The sequence below is a fragment of the Sorghum bicolor genome, chromosome 8 (genome assembly GCF_000003195.3).
Source record: "Sorghum bicolor cultivar BTx623 chromosome 8, Sorghum_bicolor_NCBIv3, whole genome shotgun sequence".
NCBI lineage: Eukaryota > Viridiplantae > Streptophyta > Magnoliopsida > Poales > Poaceae > Sorghum > Sorghum bicolor.
Window position 1 is genome coordinate 52077612 of NC_012877.2, and position 24071 is coordinate 52101682.

General features: G+C 40.3%; 1 protein-coding gene across 2 annotated transcripts; it reads right to left on the minus strand.

Annotated features, from left to right (window-relative positions):
* Positions 207-4686, minus strand: LOC8064620. Of its 2 annotated transcripts, none has more exons than XM_002443227.2 (4): positions 4093-4686; positions 2461-3466; positions 1189-1422; positions 207-708 (listed from the first exon to the last, which is right to left on the minus strand). In XM_002443227.2, exons 1-3 carry the CDS (start codon positions 4335-4337, stop codon positions 1189-1191), a joined length of 1485 nt encoding a protein of 494 aa, XP_002443272.1. In that variant the 5' UTR covers positions 4338-4686; the 3' UTR covers positions 207-708. The 2 variants fall into 2 exon arrangements, with proteins under 2 accessions (XP_002443272.1, XP_021321904.1); XM_021466229.1 differs by having other exon boundaries at positions 1274-1422; positions 4093-4678.

A 24071-nucleotide genomic window follows, 5' to 3' on the forward strand; every position in this document is an offset into this window, starting at 1 on the left:
CAAACGTAAAATTACCACAATTAAATGTTTTAAACATTTACAGATTGCTCTAACTTATAGTGTATGTATTACGTGATGTTTTTTTCTTAGCAAACTGCAAATGCAGAAAAACAGTAAATATGAGGCCACAAATCTTGCCACAGTATACTATTTTCTCTGCTTCTTGCCACAGTATACTATTTTCTCTTCAAGTGCTAACAGAAGTATCTGATCGACATCTTACAATCTGGAAGGAGGCAAATCCAAGCCAAAATTCATCACAATAGGAACAAACCAACGCAACTTCAATTGTCTATCCAATGAACAGCTCTGCAAATTTCATAGAAGATAAAAAGAGATCCTGCTCCTTTTTTACCAAAAAGACACATGACATCCATTGTAGCAGATAGTTCACACCAGACAAAGATAACTAAACATTACACCTACAGTGGGAAGTGACTACAAAACTATAGCAGCGCTATGTCTCCAAAAAATAACCTAAACTGCAGCACGAAAGTAGCATATCTATATTCGCATGGGAGAAATGGAACTTCATGGACCGGTTTCTCATTTTCCAGTAGGAAGGATTCACCCAATCTTCAGTTCCATGTAAGGAAGCCTTTCTGCATTGTTCATTTTGCCCAGATTTTTGATATAGCAACAACAAATGCCCTAAGGACAAGCCAGAATAGGTTGTCATCTTTCTTCTGCAGAGCTTTCAAAGTTTTCCTGCAGAGGAACAGAATATCCAGAACATTAGATGACTATCACAAGCTCAATTGAACAGGTTTTTGGTATGGCAAATGCGATTTCAGCCACCTAAGCACAAGTATGAAGTGCAAGCTTGGTCATAAAGACAGGAATAGAATACCTCCTGTGTGCATGTATTACTGGTCTTACTGAAAATGAAAAACTATCTAAGCTCGATCTAGCATGTTGATGTTATTTAGTATAAGTTACTTATGGCCAAAACCACAACTTGGCTTTTGTGATCCTAGGCAGCCCATCTATCTAAATTAAGGGTTACACAATGGGCTGCACTATGATGTTGCCACTTGCCAGGCACACTCAAGACGACCATGGAACTAACAACTAGAAATTTGTTCTGATTACTGCAACGGTTAGAACAATACCTCTATAGAGTGTAACTCATAGCTATCCCCACTATTTATGAGCGCTAGGAAGAACCAAGGGGAAACACTGACTCACCTAATATACTGCTGCCTTTTGTGATGTGTGAAGGAAATTATAAACGGTAAGCATGCAACGCAAAGTTAGGAGGCAAAGTGCATGCCTGCTGATCGCTGTTCTGGTGTTAATTCCTTGTTCATGCCTGAAATCAGCTGCCTGGACCTCTTCCTTTGTGATCCCAGGTGTTGAGATCTTGAATTCACTTTCATCTATCTGTACAACACTGTGCTGATCTTCTGTGTGCAACAGCCCCTGCAAAGCAGTAGAATAGAATGAATCAGATACATATCTACAGGCAATGTTATTTTGCCCACAAATGAAGACCATACCATAATTGAAAACTTCAATTTGCTAGCTCCTTGTCATATAAAAAGTATAACAATAAGAGGTAGAAAAGGTTGTATTTTGACAGTGCCCAGTTTGCTAACAACAAAATTTGGCCCCAACCAAAACAATCTCGCAACAAATAAAACAGGAATAACGCTATCTAATACATACTCCGGTTGTCACTGAGGAGCCAGGATTGGGTGAGTGGGGGATTGGGACATGAAACTAAACACCCCAAGCACTAAAACATAGTAACGCCGTGTTTAGTTCCTCAAAGAAAAAAATTCGCGACACTGTAGCACTTTCGTTTGTTTGTGGTAATTATTGTCCAACCATGGACTAACTAGGCTCAAAAGATTCGTCTCATCAATTTCGACCAAACTGTGCAATTAGTCTTTATTTTCGTCTATATTTAATACTCCATGCTTGCGTCTAAAGATTCGATGTGACGGGGAATCTTGAAAAATTTTAGATTTTTGGGTGGAAGTAAACAAGGCCTAACTGTATGATGCATTTCCTTTGATTCTGGCAAACTCTAGAATCTAAAGGTAGCATTTAATGTTCTATTCTTCTATATTGATCTAAACAGTTTCCAAAAGATTTGGTGTAAGAAAAAAAATCCAGTTCTCAACAAAGTGTGATGCATGACTGCATGTGACAAATAGCTCAACCTAAATAAAAGACCCTAAGAGCATAATATAGATGCCGTGTAGTATTAGACTGCACCTATCCCCACACTGTAGGTGCCACGTAGTGTGGATTGCAATCCACATAACAGTTACAATAACAACCAAATCAGTTGTGGGTATATATGACACCAACAAGCATATTATTTAATCCCCTTTTGTTGTTTGGAGTTAAGCATAGTACAAAAAAAATAAGAGGCGCAAAAAGGTAGCATGCTATTTAGAAGAGAAGACAATTTATATTGCACAATTTTCACAGAAACAAAACTTGGCTAACCTTTGTATCTAATGCTGGATGAGAAACAGGGCTGTCAGAGTTTTCTTGCCCGTCACAGCTAGCATCAACCAATGGTTGCTCAAACTCATCTTGCAGCCTGTGTACTTTAGATGCTTCAACTGTCTTGGTTGCAACTTCAGCCTCCGATTTAGAACCATTTATAGGATCAGTAGATACAGTAGTACTATACTGACTATCAAAGCTCTGAGCATTGTCAATCGACACACTTCCAGTTGATGCATCATGCTCATGTAAAGAAGCTTGCTTTGCTTGAACACCATTGATCGCTGCAAGGAGGTTTGCATCATCCACGGCACCATCAGTTGATCCATCATGATTATCATTAGGTAATGTCTCATGATCTCTTAAAAGTGCAGCATTGCTTTCATAAACAGCAGAAGACTCTAAGGGAAGAATAACTCCATCGGTAGCACTACTGGCTGTTCCATCCTGTGCATCTGCCTGACTGTTTAGTACAATGTCTTCATCTGAATCAGAAACCTGAGCAAACAAACGAGCTTGCTCTTCAGAACTATTCAAGTCAAACTCAATGGATCCTCCAGATGGAACTTCATCTTGTTTCTCAAGATTTGTTTCCATCAATATTGCATCTGCCGCACTCCCATTTTGGACCACACTATTCAGAACACCAGCCTCTAAGATATTTGATGAACCCAGCAGTGTCTGAGTGCTGATGGCATTGTCTTGCAATGGAATCGATTCATCAGTGCTGGATATTTCAGGTACATAACCCTTACTGACTTCACTACCAGACGTATCTAAGATCTCTATATTGTCTTGACCCAATTCATGCTTCATGGATGACTCTGAAGAATCATCACGATCTTCAAAACTCAGCGCCATAGCATCCAAGCCACCAGGACCAAGGACTCTATTCTCTTGGATGATATCCCTCACGATTTCACGAACAATATAATATGACCCTCCAACTTCCTTATGGGTAAGGTTAACTGATGGGAATTTACCTTCATTTGAAAGTCGGTAACTGAAACAGAGCAAAGACATTGTGAACTGGATTAGCAATTTTCAGTCGCTTTTTCTTGCCTGCAGGATATTCATCCGGCAGGCAACCAAAAATCATGAACCATCTCAAATTAAAAGCAGCCACTCCACTTGTCGAGACAGCTTTTAGATAAATGTCAGAAATTATAAGACAACTACACACAGAATTCCAAATAAGGGGGTGTTTAGTTTCCCTCCTATTCCAAAAAAAAAAAAAATTGGGTTTTGGTTCATCATTTTGCAAAATGAACCTCATGAGGTCCTCATGAGAGCAATAAATTCTGCATTTTGGATGGAACTAAACATGACCCTGAAAAATTTCACATTTTGCATTCCATCATTCCAAAGTACTTGGCATTTTGCATTTTTTTTTAACTAAACACCCCCTAAGATTGTTTTTAAAACAAATGGGGGACTCACATATAGACAGAATAAAACCAAATCAACATTTTAGATTTTAGGGGACAAATGGGGCTTGAGGGAGTGCGGAAACAAAATAAAAATGAGCATTTTAGATTTTAGGAGACACCGGTTGAGGCAGACGTGCAAATGATTCCAAACGCAAGATGTGCATCCACGAGGGAGAGGAGAGATGGGCAAAGAACGCACCCGTTGATGAAGGACTCCACCATCTCCCGCCTCTCCTCCTTGGATTTGCGCACTCGCGGCGGGCGCTTCTCCTGCGCGCGCGCGCAGCACCGCGGCACGGCGACGTCCCGGCCCCGGATCCTGCACCCTCCTCCTCCGACGCCGCAAGCACTCCCCTTGAGCGAAGCGGACGGCGCGCCGCCGCAGCGGCCGAGGACGGACGGCTGCGCGGTGACCCAAGAGACGCTCCCGGCCGCGGCCTGCATCCTCCCCCTTCCCTTCCAGCCAGGCCCCAGGAAGAGGGGAGCCGCGAGCGAGCCTCAACACCCGACCGACCCGGTGTGCCGGGACAGCGAGGGAGATGCGGCGGAAATGGAGGGTTTTGCCGGGGGTTTTGAAGGCGATTGGGACGGCGGAGACGGTGGATGGTTTTGGGGGAGAAGGGGAGGCGACGGCGCGTAGAAAGCGACAAGATTGGAGGGCTTTGGAGGGGGCCGCCGGGGACGGCACACGCGCAAGCCGCTTTCAAGTGGTCGCGGTCGGCAGTGGCTTTGGGCTTTGGCTGGGCTCCCCTGCCTCCCTCCAACTCGGGAACTTCACACTCCTAGGTTTTCTCCGGCGCATATTTTCTACTGCTACTTTTTTTTTTCAGTTTTTACCTTTTTTTAATTTCGATTCGATGATTTCCCGTAACCTGGCCTCTTTATTTTTTTCTTCAATAATTTTACACATTTCCTAGAGAGGAGACACCTCAGATATTTTAGGCTACAGTGCCCTCGCCCGCGCCGCTGCCATGCATCCCTCTTTGGCATCTCTCGCCGCGTCGGGAGAGCTTCTTCTCCAATTTCGGGTTCCCTCTCCGGCCTCTCTCCTCCTCTTTTTTTCTCAACTCCCGCGGACATGGAAGGTGGCTTCAGGGCCCTAGCGGCGGTAGAGGCGACCGAATCATGTCATGGGGCAAGAGCGTGGTGACCATTCTCACCGGAGTTGGAGAAGAAAGTGGCAGCGAGAGGGAGAGGTAAAATGGGAGGCTGTCGTGGGCACGATAGGGTCTCGTTGGAGCTCCGTGGCTGCGGCGGGGCGGTGGGTGACGACCGAGGCGATTGTTGTAGCCTTGAGCGCGGGAAGAAGTGAACTCCTGAAGGAGGAAGATGAATAGTGCATAATCTGGTGTGGAACATTTGTTTCCAATCCAACAGTTGTGGTTCATCACCTGGAAGAAACAGAAATTTTAGACATCTGATAAATAACAATTGCCATAATTTTAATATTCAGTTATACAAAGTCATATAAACTAGGAATTTAGCCTCCTGGAGTTTAGTATAATTTACTTATTACTAAACTAATAAATCTAACAAGTTAACGAAAGAAATGGTAACTTTAAATTTTATCCTTCTCCAACTATCTCGTATCTATGTATATAATCCCTCTGTTGGACGTCCTAGCATTCATCACGTAGATCAATGTTGTGCCACCTTGTTCGTTTGGCTGATAAGCCATGGCAGAAAGTACTGTTGACTGATTTATTGTGAGAGAAAAATATTACTGAATGACCGGTAGATTCAGCTGATAGACTCACGCTTCTAATTGACAACAAGCTCCAATCACATGCCCTATACACCACTGCAGCACCACCCACCTCTGCAATTTCTCTTCCTTTTATATTCATCTCCTGGCGACTTTAAAGGAGTGCTGAGTAGAGTGGAGGGATTGATGGGATGGTTGGCCTAGGTAGTACCTATTTAATTGGCTAGAACGTCATGCTTTATGAGATCATTTCTGAATATTAAAATGTCTACTATAGTATCTATCTATATATACCTTATACTAACGAGAAATTTTTTAGCTTTTTGTCTAGTCCATCAGCTGGTCCACTTAGAGCCAGCTCTAAGGGAGAGGCAGGCAGTGCGACCGCCAGGGGCCATAGAGCTTGGAGGCTCAAGACCATATAGCTAATCAGTACATATAATTTTCTATTTGGCATAATAAACATTTGAAGGTCCAAGACAAATCAACCAAAGACGTAGATAACTCTTCCTTCTAGTCCTATTCTATGTAACGGTATAGACAACAGATAGCAAACATAGATGTCATCACAGTAAGCAACACACCAACAACCATGATAGTATTTTCCTTTTTTTTTCTTATTTGTTTTGTGTATGCGCTATGCTTGTATAGTGCTACGGCCTAGGATTATAAATTTATAATTCAATGTATTTATCTAAATATATTAGATATTGCCTAAGAAGCATTTTATTTAAATATATTAGATGTTGTCTAAGAAGCATTTGTCTGGTACTCAAAAAAGAAAAGAAAAAGAAAACAAAGAGAACAAAGTATTGTTATGTTTTATAAACTATACATATATTACAAAGTAATTTTTATTATCCATACTATATAAAGTAATTTTGATATTAAAATTTCCAATTGATTTAGATAGATTTTTAATAAAAAAAATTTAGTTGAACGAGTTTTTATCTTCTTACCTGCCCAAAAACCCTTAAAATTATAGAGCCAGCCCTAGGTCCACTCCACCCATCCACTTACTTTTCAGCTTAGTCCACTCCATCGATCTGCTCACTTTTCAACCCAAATCGTTACCTAGTCCACTCAAGGCGCTATGTGGGTTTAACCTCGTATACCCTCATGGTTATATATGGGCCATGCCATCAGAGATGACCTAGCCCACAAGATGAAGTCGTGCGGTGCACGACGCTATTCGGTGTGCACCGCAAGAGTACAAGAATATATTGTACCAAATAGAATACTCTACTTATAATCATATCCCTTTAGAGTATATAAGGAGGAGCAGAGATCACCTAGTGGATAGGTCATAACAGATACTCAATCAATACAACCACAAAGACACAGGACGTAGGGATAAATCCTGGTGTTTGTCTTGCGTCACTATGTAGTTTGTTGTCTCGCGTATATTGATCTACTATCATGGATATACCTCTCGGTAGACTGTCGACCACATGTCGTCGATAGTGGCGCGCCAGGTAGAGGGTGTGCATGTTCATCAATGTCAACTTGGCCTACTTGCTCCGACTATCTACCGCGTCGCAATGATGATCGCCACGAAGAAGGGCGCTACGACAGCTGCGACCACCGTTATGATGATAGGTCAAAAAGCTCGAGGGCTGGAAAATTTTGTCGTCATCGATTAGATTTTTGTACAAAGATAAGTACACCTCCAATATTTATGTTTAATACAATTTTTGACATGATGTTTTTCCATAATGTCTTTGACATGATTATTCTTCAAGTAACCTTTTTGCTTAATGGTTAGCCTACCAGTTCTTTCTCCTACTTGAGTTTTTTAGAGTTGGCACTATCTCTAACTCCTCCTCACACGTGCACGAGATCCGTCATCTGCGTTTCAGGTGGTCGATAGTAGCTCTCTAGCAAGGCTGACAATCTTACGCATGCTCGGGCTTCGTGTCTCATGCTCCAAATTGTTGGTCAAACTAGGGCTGGTGAAACTCTAGGGTAGATTAACTACTCGTGCTAACTTTAACATATCAAAAAAGCTAAAAATAGAGTTTTTTTAAATTATGACCGCATATTATACTGAGTATAATATCTTGGTTGAGCGAGCACCGAGTGCTCCACCTAGCTTGTTGTTGCTTTATCCAATCCATACCCAGAATCACATCAATGCTAGATGTTCTCAACATAATGGGGGCATATTTTAAACTCTACCCCTCTTAAAGATAGACTAGTTGGGAGACAACGATAAGAAACTTGCATACTTCCCCCCTGGTGAGTTTACTAGTATGGGATTCTTCATGGCTCATAATGGTATGTTATGTGTTCTAACAAATGCTTGTGATATGAAAGAATGTGAAGCTCCATAATAAAAAAGAACAGTGGCAGGAATAGAGTTGACATCAAATGGACCAAGCATGACTTCTGGTTCCTCAGCTTGTTTTAGAGGACACATGGTTTACTCTTCCAGTGTTGGGTGTTGGCTTCTAATGAGTATTCTACATCTGGAGGGTTTGCCGGTTTGGCTTCTCGTGGCAGTTATAAGACACATGACCTTAGTACCTTACTTACCATAACAGAAACACTTGTTGGGAGTGTTAGGAGCACTAGTCTTCATTAGAGTGTTGTTAGGTATTCCCTAGTGCGGTGTCTGCTGGTTTCCCTGCTACTCATTCTGTTGGTTCTATGGGTGTTGCTAGAACTAATTACGCTAAGGATATTGACCATGGTTCCATTTAGTAGGTGGTCCCTGGTACCTTTGCTAGAAGCCTTGTTGAGAGTTGGTGTGTTGACGAGTATTGCTTCTAGTGGCCCATCCTTGCATTCTCTTCCTCTTAGCATCCATCTCCTTGCGCTTGCTATCAACCACAATAACATGGTTCACAAGCGTCTGGTAATTGGGGTATGCAATGGACATCAGCTAGAGTTGGAGACCATCATACAGACCCTTCTAAAAGAGACATTGTTTATCAGCATCATTGGCCACCTTGTTTGGAGCATAACGTGACAACTAAGCAAACTTGTCACGATACTCAGCCACAAACAGGGATCCTTGCTTCAAATTCCAAAATTCCTCTTTCCTCTGCCTTCAGCTCTATCAATCCCTCTGGTATGTGGTAGGACCTGAAATTACCTCTAAATATCCTGCCAGGTAATTGCAGGAGCATTATGAGGTTGTCCATACTCATATGACTCCCATTAAGTTTGATTTTCTCCCTAAAGTTGTCTAGACACGAACAACACCTTTTGTCGGTCATCACACTATGCTATGTTGAGTTGCTTTTCCACTGCTTGAAGCCAATCATCCACCTCTAGTGGGTCAGTGGCGTGAGAGAACACCGGTGGATGGCCCTTCAAGAATTCACCATGCTTATCTGAAAGTGCATCTAGCCCTTTGTGGGTTTTGGTGAATTGAATGACAACATGATTAAAGGTCTAATAAGTTTGCTAAGTGTTCAACAGGATATTGAGTCTATTGCACATACTTGTGGATTGTGTATTAACAAGTATGTTCAAGGCTCAACAAGCAGGCAAACTTTATGATATGCCACATAGTGTTGAAATGAAGGCCAAATTGTGTATTGTTGTATTAGAGGATTATGGAAACAATCTAGGTCAAGCAAAAGACAACAATGCAAATAAAATCTATGGAATGGCTTATATGTTGTGGGATATCATAACATCATGAGAAAGCAAGCATATTTGACAAATGGCAAAAGAGACATGAGTTGATGTTCTTGGATTGGTCTCTACAATGGCTTGCTTTTCATGAACAAGAAGAGTTTGATAGTGAACTAGGTTTGATCAAGCTAGAAGTATGAAGATAAAGATTGAAGTGAGTATTAAGTGTCAAGCCAAAATAGAGAGGATATAAGGAACTGTGAATTGGCTTAACCATATTGATGTTGATCCATATATGTCTCTATGTGAGTCAAACTAAGGCTTGATTGATCTCAATATTTATATCTAGAAGATATTCAAGCAAGGATCACGATATTGAAGAAATGATTATTCAATGGATGCTTAATATGATATGACTTGAGTATGGCTTGATAAGGTGAAGATAGCAAGGAAAGGGCTTCGAGGGACTAAGCGGAGGTGAAGGGATAAGCGACGGCTTAAGGACCGAGGTACCATGGCTAAGGTGAAGAAGAGAGTACTTGCATTGAGTCGAGGAACTAATCAAGCTATGAGGAGTCATATTGTGTTGAGGATCAAATCTTTAGTAGAAGTGACTTGAAGCCATGGAGGTGAACTCATATGTGTTGAAATGGGTCAAGTCACATGCTCAAGGTGTCTTTGCTCAAAGAAAGGAGACAAAGTTGATTGCAACCCTTTATGGAGTAATATTGAGAAGAAATGGCATATGAAGAAATTGAAAACTCAAGTGGTTAAATTTGTTATATTCTCTTGTTCTTGGGTATAGGTATGCCGTACTATCAAGGGGGATGCAATACGAATGATAGACAAGTCTCAAGTGCTCAAACTAACCGAAGTGCTAATATGAGAGAAAACACTTAGCACTGCACCTGCACAAGTTGATCTTGAAGCTTGTTCTCTGCAGGGTTAGATAGCCCTCGAAATAAGCTTTCCGAAAAGTCCAAGATTACTGCAAACGGAGTTTGGAGTAAAAAGTTATAGCTTTTTCCGTAAGGTGACCTATGTTGTTTTTACAAGGGCGGCAGTGCCGTCCCTGTACAGTCACAACGGCTAGTTTTCGAATCCTAACGGCTAGTTTGAGTGGGATGAGTATATATACCCATTCCACTGCTTCTGGTCGTGCTGCTGATGCTCCAGACCTTCCCAACCTCTTGCAAAGCCTCTCCCCAACCCTCTCTTTATGACAGTATTGTGCTTAGTGCATAATTTAGTGTTGGGGCTGTGTGATTAAGTGTTAGAGAGCAGATTAGAGCAATCCTAACCTTGAGCACTTGCTGAGCTTCGTCGATCTTCGTTGTGCATTTGTTACTCTTGGAGGTGAAGCCTCCTAGACAGCTAGGCGTCGCCCGGCAAGCTCCCGTGCTTGTGGTGAGCAGTGGGACAGTTTGTAAGTTCATCTTGCAGCTAGTGAAATCACCCCTCCTTCAAGAGGTAACACTCTTGTTTGGAGAACGAGGGAAGGGCAAGCCATTGGTGGCAAGCCGGTCCTTGTGTGGGCACCTCAACAACGTGGACTTAGGCCAGCCTTAGTGGCGACGCCGAACCACTGGACAAATATTGTGTGCTGATTTATATTCTTGCAATATTGTTGTTGAGGTGATTGTAGGGATTGTAGCCGATCTACTTGGTGATACTTGTGCTGCTGCATATATCTGTTATTCAGTGACTAACATACTTGCAGGAAGCTAGGAAATTTATTTGATCTAAATTTCCTTGGTTATATTTTGAATTGTGCTAAGTTCCCTGCACAAGTGCCGCCCTCCAATCTGATAGAGTTTTGAGTTGAAACTTTGCAGATTTGTCACTGGATATCTCTAGTACATCTTCATCAAGTTTGGGCTCTGTTGGACTCACAGTTGCATGGAGGCAGTGCCGCCCTGAGTTTTAGTTTCTGTTTGAGCAGAATTTTTGCAGACCTATTCACCCCCCCCTCTAGGTCCTTTCATTATCACGCGGTGGTGCCCCTCCAATTGAATGGTTGTGTTGATTGTTGACCAGAGTCTCCATGAGTTATGTGTGCACTGTCAATAGTTGCTCAAGTGTGGCTGGCTGGTTGAGACAAACACCCCCGCCATGTCCCCTGCCTCTTCTTCTAGACATATATCATCCAATACAATATTCAAAACTTTAGAGATTACTAAGTTATAGACACTTATAGAGATAAAGAATGTAATTCCAAAAATTCCTGGACAAGTTTCAACATCTACAGTTCAGTAAAATAATCATATCTCGAGTTACGGATGTCCAACAGAGGTGTTCCTTATATGGTTGGAAATCTTAAGAAGTTGTCTACAACTTTTATGTATATCACAATTTAAGATTCTGAAGTTAAGTTAATCGAAAACTTACCACAACCAAAACTGTTCCAGAACCTAGACTGCGCAGAAACTTCAACTTATAAGAGTTATATCTCTCGAACCAGATCCGATAAAAAGGTTATTCCTGCAGAATTTGAAATAAGCTTAAGTCTAGTTATTCTCATAAAAATTTCATAATTTTTGGTCAAGCATATTTTTCTGTATATTACAACAAAGACAGACTGCTCCAGAAAAACAGAACTGGGAGAACAAGGTAAACCAACACAACTATTTATTCAATGACCTAAACCTTAATATTAACTATGGAACTTATGTACATGCCCACAAAGTCCCAGCACTCATTACAAAAATGCAACTCACACATAAATATAATAATAAATCAACTAAGCACACCAAAGTTCACACCACACTAAAGACTCAACTTGACTCAACTCAACTTGAGCTTCTAGCGTCTTACTCAATCCATCCCAAATTATAAGACATTTGACTTTTTTGACACCAAGTTTGACCATTCGGCTTATTCAAAAATTTCTACAAAATTTCACTTTTTTTTTGTCGTGGCTTGGTTTATTAATAAAAGTTCTACAAGAATGACTTAAATTTGACTCTATTTGTATAAATTTTTTGAATAAGACGAGTGTCAAACTTGAGATCAAAAAAGTCAAATGTCTTATAATTTGGGATGGAGGGAGTATTACATAAAAGGGACTCCAACTCTAAGGATGTGGTTCATGATCAAGCTTCTCATAGATCTTTGGCAATCCTTCACTCTCCCGGTGGTTGTCTATCACTTGGTAACACCTTATGAGGGACTTCCCCTGTGCTATCACCATGTTTTCCAACTTCTGATTCTTCTCAATTAAATCATAAGTTAAATCCACCATCACTCGAGGAATTGGATCTATTCACCGAGTTCATCATTCCCATCTCTGGGTAGAGTGTACACGAGGTAGGTAATGATGGACATCCCACTGCATGTCATTGAAATGGAGTTCATGGAGAATAGCATGCTTCAAAGGCTGCATCTTCTATGCTATCCTCCATGGTAGCTCGATGATCCCCATGGAAATAGTTCTTATCCATTAGCTATGCATCCTTTTCTTCATCCTTAGGGAAATACACACATTTGTCTTCCATAAAATGTCCTCATGAGGGTGCATGTACTCCCTGTAGACATACTCCAATGTTGCATTCCAATCAGAAAAGTAGGCACTGAGCATCCCCACTAGTCGGTGTGCGAAATGACATCACATCCTAGCTTATGGTAAGCCTTCCTAGTCCACCCCATGGGAGTAGGTGGCTCATCATCCTTAGCTAGATCATCTTGTGGCGGTGACGAGGGTTGACCACCTCCTTGAGCGGCATCTTCTTCCTCCTCATCTTCAATTAGGATGGTCTTTGGAGGATCTTCCTCAGGTTCAGGCTCTTCTTAGGGAAGCTCTAGCTTAGGCGCCTGCACTGGGCTGGTGGAGCATCCTCTTGTTCTAGCGGTCCCTCCACGCGTGGCTCCATAGGCTCATACAGGGAATGAGGTGGGTAGTATCCTCCGTTGGAGATGCAAGCGGTCTAGTGGGCATGAACCATCTATAGAATTAGACCAAGATGAAGTTAGAATAGAAGCAACAATTTATAATAGAATAAGATGAAAGAAGCACAAAAAATTTAGCAAGTAACAAGAGTGATATAGTAAGCATAAAAGTAGTGAAGCAAAGATGACTAAAAACAACCATTACTATCTAGTCTTGCATCCTAGAGTGGCTTTGATATCAATTTGTCACACCCAATTTTAAGGATAGAATTGAATGCAATATGTGCGCCTAGAGACCAATCACACATAAGCCAACAAATTATAGAGAGTATCATCACAAGTGTTATTTCATAACGAATTAATATCACAAAGTCTGTACATAAATATAGCAGAATAATAAAGATAACTCTCTTGTGGAAGCTCCATAACACAGGTACATCAACTGTTTGACCACAAGTCTAGAAATTCTCACGAAAGTAGAAGTAGTAGTCATTATTTGAGCTATATGTTACCCATTCGGGATTTTTATCCAAATAAAAGAAATAAACAAGCATAATATCTCGTACTTAACAAGTGTGACATGGGGTTCATGAGGCTCTAAAGCCAAGACACGGTTTAACTGCATGTAGCTTTTAGTTATCATAATTTTAGCATATGAGTAGTATCAAGTTATTTTATTCCCAAAGTGAACACATGATCGGGTAAAGTGAATAACGAATAGCATAAACAACAACAACATAATAATAATAATAACAATAATAATAATAATAATAATAATAATAATAATAATAATAATAATAATAATAATAATAATACTAATAACTAATAATACTAATAGTAGTAATAGTAATAGTAGTAGTAATAGTAATAGTAGTAGTTACTAATAATAGTAATACTAATACTAGTAATAATAATAATAATAATAATAATAATAATAATAATAATAATAATAATAATAATAATAATAATAATAATAATAATAATAATAATAATAATAATAATAATAATAATAATAATAATAATAGTGATCATCTATTCCATAAGGGTTCTAAGGCCACTCATGACCGTGAGCGCGAGTGTTATAACAGTTTTACACTTTGCAGAGGTTGTACGCTTTCACTATGAGTTGTAATTCCCATGTACCTGGGGTAGTTACTCTCCAAAACACTTACAAGGTGAGCGGACAAGGTTCACTATAAAGCCTTTCTAAGGTCTATCTAACAAGTTAGAGCCGCTAGGTTTCTAGTGGCAAATAGATGTAGAGCTCCCCTTTCAAATAGCACAATCACACACAACCTATACACATAGGGACAAAGGCTGCAATATACTTGATTTAGCGAGCCCCTTTTGTACCATAAACGTAACCACTAACAAGCTAGAAAAGGTCATCTTATATGACTAAAGCCAAAGCCATATAGCCCTCACAGTTGTGTTGTAAGTCGTGAATGATCACTTATAGATTGGTCCTTATGGAGAGAAACTAGAGCACCATAAAGATAGCTCAATGCTCTAGCCCTCTTACCAAAGTTACTAAAAATTCTTATTTTAATATTTATTGCATATTTCATTAGTCAAATTACAATATCATGGTTTAAGTGAAGAACTAGCAATAGCTAACCAATGCAAAATACATAGGTGACAAGGTATAAGATCAAATCTAGAATGTCCTTATCAAGGTGACACATGCAATATGAATTAATTGTATTAGAGTTAATAGAAAAATAAGGATAATTCCACGTTATACTTGTCTTGATCAAAGTACTCCTATTGATCCTATTCATCAAAGTACTCTTGGTCACTAACAAATTGCTCACCGTCTATACTCAATCATCACATCAACAACAATCATCTAGACACAACCTTGCAAAGCAAAAAATTTTATAATTAGAATAGTACACCAACAGACACGAAGATCACAGAAATAAAACTATAACGAAGAAGTTATGAATTAAATAAGATTTCCTGTAGTAAAATAATAGATTAAATCTAAGATTGAATTTTAAAATTCGAAAACATGTATAACAGTGGTACTAACACGTAAATTATGCAAATATGAATCTAACATAATTTGAATGGATCAAATCATAGTTAAAACGAAGATTTTATGAGCAAAATAAGATCAGTGGCAATTATGTGAATAAAGAAAACGAATTTTGAATCTAAATAAAAGAGAATATGCTTTCAGAATAAGAAAAGTATTTTGAAAATATGCCAAGGATGACAGGTTCTATATATAAAAGAGCAGGGGTTCTATATATGAAAAGAGTAGGGGTTCTTAAGAAATTTTTCATGGTTGAAAGGGTATGCGCCAATTAGGATCATGGGATCTAAAACCTATGGCTAAGATTAGATCATAGGGTTGGAGAGGGCGGCCGGTGGTGACGCCATGGCTAGAGATGGTAAGATCTCGTCGGAGTTGATGAAGCTAGCGCTACAAGCCCCTATTCGATGAACTGAGAGTATGGGGATGGAGAGGAGGGAAGCGTGAACTCACCTAAGGCGGGAATCAGATGGAGACTGAAAGGACCTTGATGTCACCAAGGAGGCCTGGAGGGGGGTGAATAGGCCTGTAAAAATTTGCTCAAACAAAAATTAAAACTCAGGGCGGCACTGCCTTTCTGCAACTGTGTGTCCAACAGAGCCAAAACTTGGTGAAGATGTACTAGAGGTATCCAGTGACAAATTTGCAAAGTTTCAACTCAAAACTCTATTAGATTAGAGGGCGGCATTGCCACCCTTATGCAGGGGACTTAGCACAATTCAAAATTTAACCAAGAAAATTTAGATGAGGTAAATTTCCTAGCTTCCTACAAATATGTTAGTCACTGAATAGTAGTTATACGCAACAGAACAAGTACCACCAAGTAGATCAGCCACAAACCCTGCAAGCACCTCAACAACAATATAAACTTACAAGAAAGTAAATCAAACACACAAGACACGGTATTTATCCCGTGGTTTAGCTTGCCACCAAGGCTTGCCTAAGTCCAAGTTCTTGAGGTATCCACAAAAGGATTGGCTCGCCACCAAGGCTTGCCTTGCCCTCGTTCTCAAATCAAGAGAATGAACTCTTGAAGTGAGGGGTGATTTCTTAGCTGCAAAAGAGGATTACAAATTATCCCGCAGCTCACCACAAGCATGGGAGCTCGTTGGGCGACACCTAGCCGTCTAGGAGGCTTCACCTCCAAGAGTAACAAATGCACAATGAAGATTGGCGAAGACCAGCAAGTGCTCCAGGTAGAGATTGCTCTAATCGGCTCTCTAACACTTAATCACACATCCCCAACACTTAATGTGCACTAAGCACTTCACTCTCTCAAAGAGAGGGTTGGGGAGAGCTCTCAAATGGCTTTTTGGAAAGGTTGGGAATGTCTGGAGCATCAGCAGCATGACCAGAAGCCATGGGATGGGTATATACTCATCCCACTTAAACTAGTTGTTCAGATTCGAAAACTAGCCATTGTGACTATACAGGGGCGGCAGTGCCGCCCATAAAGTGCAGCACTGTCGCTCTTCCAAAAATAGCACAGGTCACCTTACGGAAAAAACCATAACTTTTTACTCCAAACTCCATTTGCAGTGATCTTGGAATTTTTGAAAAGCTTGTTTTGAGGGCTATCCAACCCTGCAGAGAACAAGCTCCAAGGTCAACTTGTGCAGGTTCAGTGCTAAGTGTTTTCTATCATGTTAGCACTCGGGTTCGGTTAGTTTGAGAACTTGAGACTTGTCTAGCATTTGTATTGCATCCCCCCTGATAGTACATCATACTTATACTCAAGAACAAGAGAATATAACCAATTTAACCACTTGAGTTATTTCTTCATAAGGGGTTGCAATTAACTTTATCTCCTTTCTTTGAGCATGTGACTTGAACCATTTTTACAAATATGAGTTCATCTCCATGGCTTAAGTCACTTCCACTAATGATTTGATCCTCAACATAATATGACTCTTTATAGCTTGATTAGTTCCTTGACTCAATGCAAGTACTCTCTTCCTCACCTTAGCCATGGTACCTCGGTCCTTAAGCCATCGCTTGTCCCTTCACCTCCACTTAGTTCCTCGAAGCTATTTCCTTGCTATCTTCACCTTATCAAGCCATACTCAAGTCACATCACATTAAGCATACATTGAATAACCTTTTCTTCAATATTGTGATCCTTACTTGAATATCTTCTAGATATAAATATTGAGATCAATCAAGCTTCAGTTTGACTCACATAGAGACATATATGGATCAACATCAATATGGTCAAGCCAATTCACAGTTCCTTATATCCTCTCTATTTTGGCTTGACACTTAATACTCACTTCAATCTTTGTCTTCATACTTCTAGCTTGATCAAACCGATTGCAAAGTGACTTACCAAATCTTTATCCATACAAGCAAACTAATGTAGAGATCGATTTATATCCCTCAACATAGAAGCCATTCCATAGATTTTATTTGCATTGTTGTCTTTTGCTTGGGCTAGATTGTTTCCATAATCCTCTAATACAACAATACACAATTTGGCCTTTCATTTCAACACTATTGTCACACCCAAATTTAAGGATAAATTTGAGTACAATAAACCTCATGTGCGCCCTAGGAATAGTCGCGCACACAAGTCGACAAATTACAGAAGTATCATCACAAGTGTCTTACATAACGATTGTTACATCACGAACATCAAAGTCTGGCAACAAGCGGAATTAAAACTCATATCTAGCTAAAGCTTGGTAGTTCCAACACAGGGACGACTGACTGGTGGATCGCCAACCTAGAAGTCCTCCGGGAATTCCTCATAGAAGCTGTCATCTGTTACCCATCCAGGATTTTTGTCCAAAAATAATATAGAAACAAGCGTGAGTACATCTCGTACTCTACAAGCATAACATAGGATTTTATGCGGCTCAAAAAGGTCAGACACTGGCTACTGCAGTTAGCATTTTAGTTGGTCAATGTTTTAATCCTAAATAATTCATTAGTTATGCTCAGAACCCGATTAACCCACATGTGTACCTGATAATAACTCCGTTAACCTTCACGGCTAACACCATCACCATCACGGTTAAACCATATTAATCATCACGATCAATGTGTCATATTTTCATAAGTCATTCCCCCATAACCATCTACACCCAACTATTACGTAAGGGTCCAAGGCCGCTCATGTCCGAGAGCATGGCTAGTATACCAGTTTGATCAAACTCTGCGCAGAGGTGTGCACTTTTCCCGTAAGTTGTGTTACCCATATGCCCAAGGTTTGCAAGACCCACTAACACTGCCAAGGTGAGCGGCAAGGAACACTATGAAGCCTTCCATAGGCCTCGTCTAACTAGTTAGGGCCGCGAGGTTCCCTCGGCAGGCAGATATAGAGGACCCCCCTTTCCCATGGCACACTTCTATCACGGCTATACACATAGGAACAGAAGCAGTTCTATACCTAAAGTGGCAAGCCCCTCTTGCGCCCTTTCGGATAACCTCTAACCAGCTAGATGAGATCCTACTACTGAGCTAAAGTTAGAGCCATATAACCATCACGGTTGCACTGTATGTCCCGGATAGTCGCTTACAGAGAAGTCCTTACGGAGGGACTAGGTCAACCTGACCGAAGTCAATTGCACCATAGCCCTTTTTCTATCATTTGTCATCATATTTATTAAGTTCGAATGGTAGTAAAGTCTCAATTAATTAGAACACTAGCAAAGCTACCCATATCAATCTACCCATAGGTGTCATAAATATATAGTCAGGTAGCTAGGATGTCCTTAGGGTTATCAAAATTAGACACATGCAGATGCGTAATTAATTAAGTAAGTAGGTGTACAAGAGAAACCCATGTTATACTTGCCTTCGGTAAGGGAAGCTACTGCTAGTCCTGCTGTTCCTCGGTATAAAACGGATCACCCACGGTCACGTCACCGTCTACTCTCTATCGACACCACACAACAACACGCATCCAGGTTCAATCATACAAGCAAACAATCCTTTAATTAGAACAGTACACCAACAGATCAAAAACAAATTAAAATGTTTAAAAACAGAACCTACGTTTCGCTACGATCACATAGATACGAAGATCATGAAAATCGGAACTAAAACGATCAAGTTTCGAATTTACAGCGATTCCTATAACTATTTAATTAATTAAACCTAACCCTAAAAATAAAAAGTTGCAAACTGCAGTAACAGTGGTACTAACATGTAGAGAATTTAATTATGAATCTAACGCAATTTGAACGGGTCAAATCAGAGCTAAAACGAATATTTTATGGCCAAAACAATGCAGTGGCAATCTTGTAAATAAAACATGATTTAAACGGATTTAAATAAATACGGAAAATCCTGGATTTCCCCTGCCCGAGGACTGCGGGCGCAAATAGCAAAAAGGTGGGGGTCTCTTTAACAAAAATCGCCCCCGAAGGGGTACGGGGCGCTCTCGGCCGTCAATCGCGCGATGGACAGCCGAGATTAGAAGAGGGGAAGGGGAAGGGCGGCGGCGGCGGCCGGAACAGGGCAAAAGCGGCGGCGCGCCATGGCCTCCGGCCAAAGCTCGCCGGAGTTGAGCGTCCGGGCGCTATGGTGCTCGGTTTTCCACTCCGAGAGCACCGGGAGAAAGAGAGAATGAAGACGAGTCTATCTAAGGCCTTTGCGCGGCCGGGGAGGCGCCCGCGCGGCACACTCCATGGTCGGCGGCCATGGAGTTCGCCGGAGCATGCGGCTAACACGGATGAGCGCTTCGATTCGCGAGAAAAAAGGTCGAGGATGAAGCGGAGGAAGAGGGAAACTCACCAGCGCGAAGAAGTGGGCGAGAAAGGCTTGGCTCGACCGGACTGCGCGCGGAGGATCGCGGCGTCCCAGTGGCGTCCTTCGCTGCGGTTACTGCGCACAAGATGAGAGCTGGGCGAGGGGAGAGGGAATGGGGGGGGGGAAAGAACAGGGCTCGGGCGCTCTTCGAAAAGAATCGAGGTGCGGGGGGGGGGGAGAAGAGGGGATCGTGGGGGAGGGGGGGCGACTCGGCTTGCGGTTCCAGCAGGGAGAGAGGGAGAAGCGGGGGGCGGTTTGAAGGAGATGGAGCTGACAGGCGGGCCCGGCCTGTCAGCGGGTGAGAGAGAGAGAAAGGGGGAGGAGGCTGGCTAGCTGGGCCACGTCCCAGGAAGGAGGGGGAGAGGGTGCGGGGGAAAACTGGGCCAAAAGGCCAAAAGAAGAAGGGGAAGGGAGAAAAGAATTCCATTTTTTTCCTTTTTCAAATAATTTTTCAACTCATTTTTAAAATGAAATTTGAATTCAAACTCTTTTGTTCAAAGCCACACATCACAAAAGAAAATGCGCCAGCATTAATGCAACATAAAATGTTAATCTAAACTTATATTTAATTTTAATTCTCCAAATTTATTTATTTTTCCTACATTTTGATGCTCACAAATAATTAATTAAACTCAATTCAGCTATTTTTAAAGAAATAAAATTTTGGGTGTTACAACTATATGGCATATCATCAAGTTTGCCTACTATTGAGCCTTGAATATACTTGTTAATACACAATCCATAATTATATGCAATAGACTCAATATCCTGTTCAACACTTAGCAAACTTATTAGACCTTTAATCATGTTGTCATTCAATTCACCAAAACCCACGAAGGGCTAGATGCACTTTTAGTCTCCCCTTTTTGGTGATTGATGACAACACAATTAAAGCTTACAAGAGATTGATAAATATTAAGATTTTGAATCCTATGATATAGTGAGCTCCCCTTAAATATATGCATAGAATGGAATTTCAAGTTTTGGCCTCAAATGCCAAATGCACATATTCAAGATGAAGTGTAGTAACTCTCCTATATCTTAGTATCCATAGGGTGCAACGTGTCAGTATGATAAACGTGATGCTCATGGCAATTCATGCACTCAAAGTTTGCTGGCTAGCAGAGGGCGGCACTGCCGCACTAGGAGGGCGGCACTACGACACCTGCCAGAACAACAGAGAAATAAAGGCAACCACCACTCAAGGCATGAACATTACATACTAACATAAATGGTCCTTATCAAGAGCATAAACTATCCTTGCACACACCACACACAAATTTGAAAAATCTTATATGCCTCTCCTTTACCCCTTTCAATCCACATATCAATCTCTCCTCCCTTACACTCCCAATATTTCTCCATCTTTGGCATTAATCTCCAAAATGGATGTCTCTACCGAAAGGAAGAGATAATGGTAGATAAGTGAGGGCAAGAGGTAGGTAAAAGTTTAGCATATAGGATTTCTCTCCTGAGTTTTCTACCAAACAAAGTATGCAACACTTTAAGTCAAGATTCTTGAGAAGTTAGTATATTTAGCTCATACCTCACTTAGATGATAGTTATAACATGAGAAACTCACTTCATCACCACAAGAGGTATCAATCAAATATCTAACTCATTCTCTAATCGTCACCATAAGAACAAACTCATGGTGTGGCTTAAATATTGCATACACATGCACACACTAGCATGTAAGGCCTAGATGCACAAAGGTAATACAAGAGTTCAAGGTGATCGTGATATTATGAATTTAGTGCTTTGATGGGCTTGGCAAAATGCAAAAAGACTTCATTTGTGCCCATCTCTCTTGATCATCATCTTGAAGGAGATATCATAAACTTGTGCTTGATTCAGTTGAAAGTCCATTGCCAGCTCTTGTTGTCATTTTGAGATACCAATTGAAGACATATTTCTTGATATGCCAGATTGAAAGATTATCCACCAATACCAATTGAAATATGATCTTTACAATTTTGACACCAATTGAAGGAAAGCCAAATATTAATCCCCTTCATCTAATCAAGTTTTGCAGATTAAATCGCTTATTTGGGATTGGGTTTAGTGGAGAAATTCTCGAAGTCAATTTCGTTCATGTTCTGAAATTCTCGTTAGACTGAGCAGTCCCTGTTCATCGTAATGTTAGGGCATCTTAGAAGCTTTAATAAATTTTGGGCTTGTGGACAAAGTTGTAGAGGACTTCAGTATCCTTCTTTGGACGTCAAGAACTCTGTCATAGCTGTTAAAATTTGTGAGATATCGATTTTTCAATCTGACTGTTTTCCAGTAACGAAAATCTGGACAGTTTTGGATCTAAACAGTTTTTGACCCTGTTAATGAAATAATTAGGTCTTAGATTATTAACAAAAGTTTTAGGATTTTTGTTAAGATTTCTAGATTGGTAAAGTTTGTAACTGTTGAATAAGTATATCTCCAGTTATGAATTTTTGAAGTTTGATGTTCTGTTTTGAAGGTCAGAAATATTCAGTTGTGTTCTATGGTTAGTTATACCATCTTGCAGACCTCTGATGTAAAACCTTACAATACAAAAGTTGTATATAACAGAGTTTTACATGATCTGATAAATTATGGTAATTTTTGGATAAGTATTCTGAAGTATATGAAAAAGAGAAGAGTCGGTGCTGCTGTCTTGATCGGTAGTGCAAACGGTAGAGGCTTGGATGTCGGGTTTGGGGCGCTTTAGTGCGTATTTGTTCTTACTCTTGCTTGTATTTTGGTGTATGTACTGAGTAGTATTTGTGATCCGGTGGTAGCACTTCAGAACATCGCTAGTGCTTTTGTTCTCCGTCGGTAAAGAGGCAAGTGAATGTAGCGGTGGTTTGCTACCGTTTTGGCTTGTTATTTTTATCACCTACAGTTTATTGTCTATAAGAATGTCATCCCTCTCATATCTAAAATTTATGATTTGGATATATTTAGTCTTAGTTAAATGGTGGTCTTATTTAAGTACTTATGGTGATGGTATAATTTTATATTGTTATTTGCGGCTAGCCCGCAACCTGAATTTGAAGTTGGAGTATCATTGGCGATTTATTAATTTTATTGCAACATGCCAATTATTGGCTATGTTCCAAATTGGAAGACTGTTACTTTAGTATGATATTATGTCAATTGGGAACACCATATTAAATTGATGTTAATTTAAATTGTGGTTTAAATAGCTTATCAAAACAAGTTCGCTTGCTGAGATGTTTCATCTCACCCTTGCTTTACTCAATCTAGGTACTTGATGCTTACTTGGAAGGGAAGGGAATTAGCTGCACGTCACACACTTCTTCATTTAGAGACCTTGTGTTTTAATAAATAATAATTTGGTTTGCTTATTGGTTTTGAAGGCGGTTGTTAAAGTGTGGATGTTAAACTTAATTCTTGTTGAAGTAACTTATTTGCGTTAGGATGTTCATTAATCCTACTTTGGTATTTCAGTTATTTTTATATTTTATTCTTCCGCTTCCTTTAAATATAAAGGAGATGCTGCCAAATTGTTTATTGATTGTGTGCAGCTGTTGTTTGTGTAGTCTAGTAGCATCCCGGTGAATTTGTGGTTTTCAGGGTGTTACACAATACAACGCCTTAGTGTGGGGTAGGGTTGGTGACATGGAGACTGTTGGAGGATCAAAAATTATTTTGGCATCAATGCAAGGTTATCCCGTGAATAAGGGGATTTATTTAATCCGCTCCCATGTCCCAATCTCACTTCATGAAGGTGATACACTAATGGTGAATCAACAATTCAATTGGCTAGATTAGACTATGGGCAACCTAATTGCACTTGCTAACAACAACACCTCCATATTAGCATATGTTGTTTGAGTTGTTGACTACGAGCAGCAAAAAAGTTTTGTAGAATCAATCCAACATCATAAGAGGACATGATGAGAAGTTTTGATAGAATGTTGCTTGTTTATATGCAACAATTCAATATCTGGCCATATCCCTGGCATAATAGGCCAGATAAAGCATTTAAACACATTGGTTACCATTGAAAATTAAGTAGCCTAAAACACAAATATGCATGTTGTCTCAAAGACTTAAACCCTAGTGGCCAAGTTCCACAATACTGTATGTACGTAACAAATTGATCTATGCTAAGTTTACAAAATGGATACTCATATGCATGTGTATAGGCCATAGAGCATCAATTCACATAGACACACACTACAGATCATATATGGTACCCTGATTAGGT

Excerpts from the sequence above, each read along its gene's own strand:
- LOC8064620 (XM_021466229.1), bottom strand. The coding sequence starts at position 4,337 with ATGCAGGCCGCGGCCGGGAGCGTCTCTTGGGTCACCGCGCAGCCGTCC. Across the intron at positions 3,467-4,092 it reads GTGGAGTCCTTCATCAACGG|TTACCGACTTTCAAATGAAG; the intron begins GTGCGTTCTTTG and ends GCTCTGTTTCAG. Across the intron at positions 709-1,273 it reads ACCAGAACAGCGATCAGCAG|GAAAACTTTGAAAGCTCTGC; the intron begins GCATGCACTTTG and ends GTTCCTCTGCAG.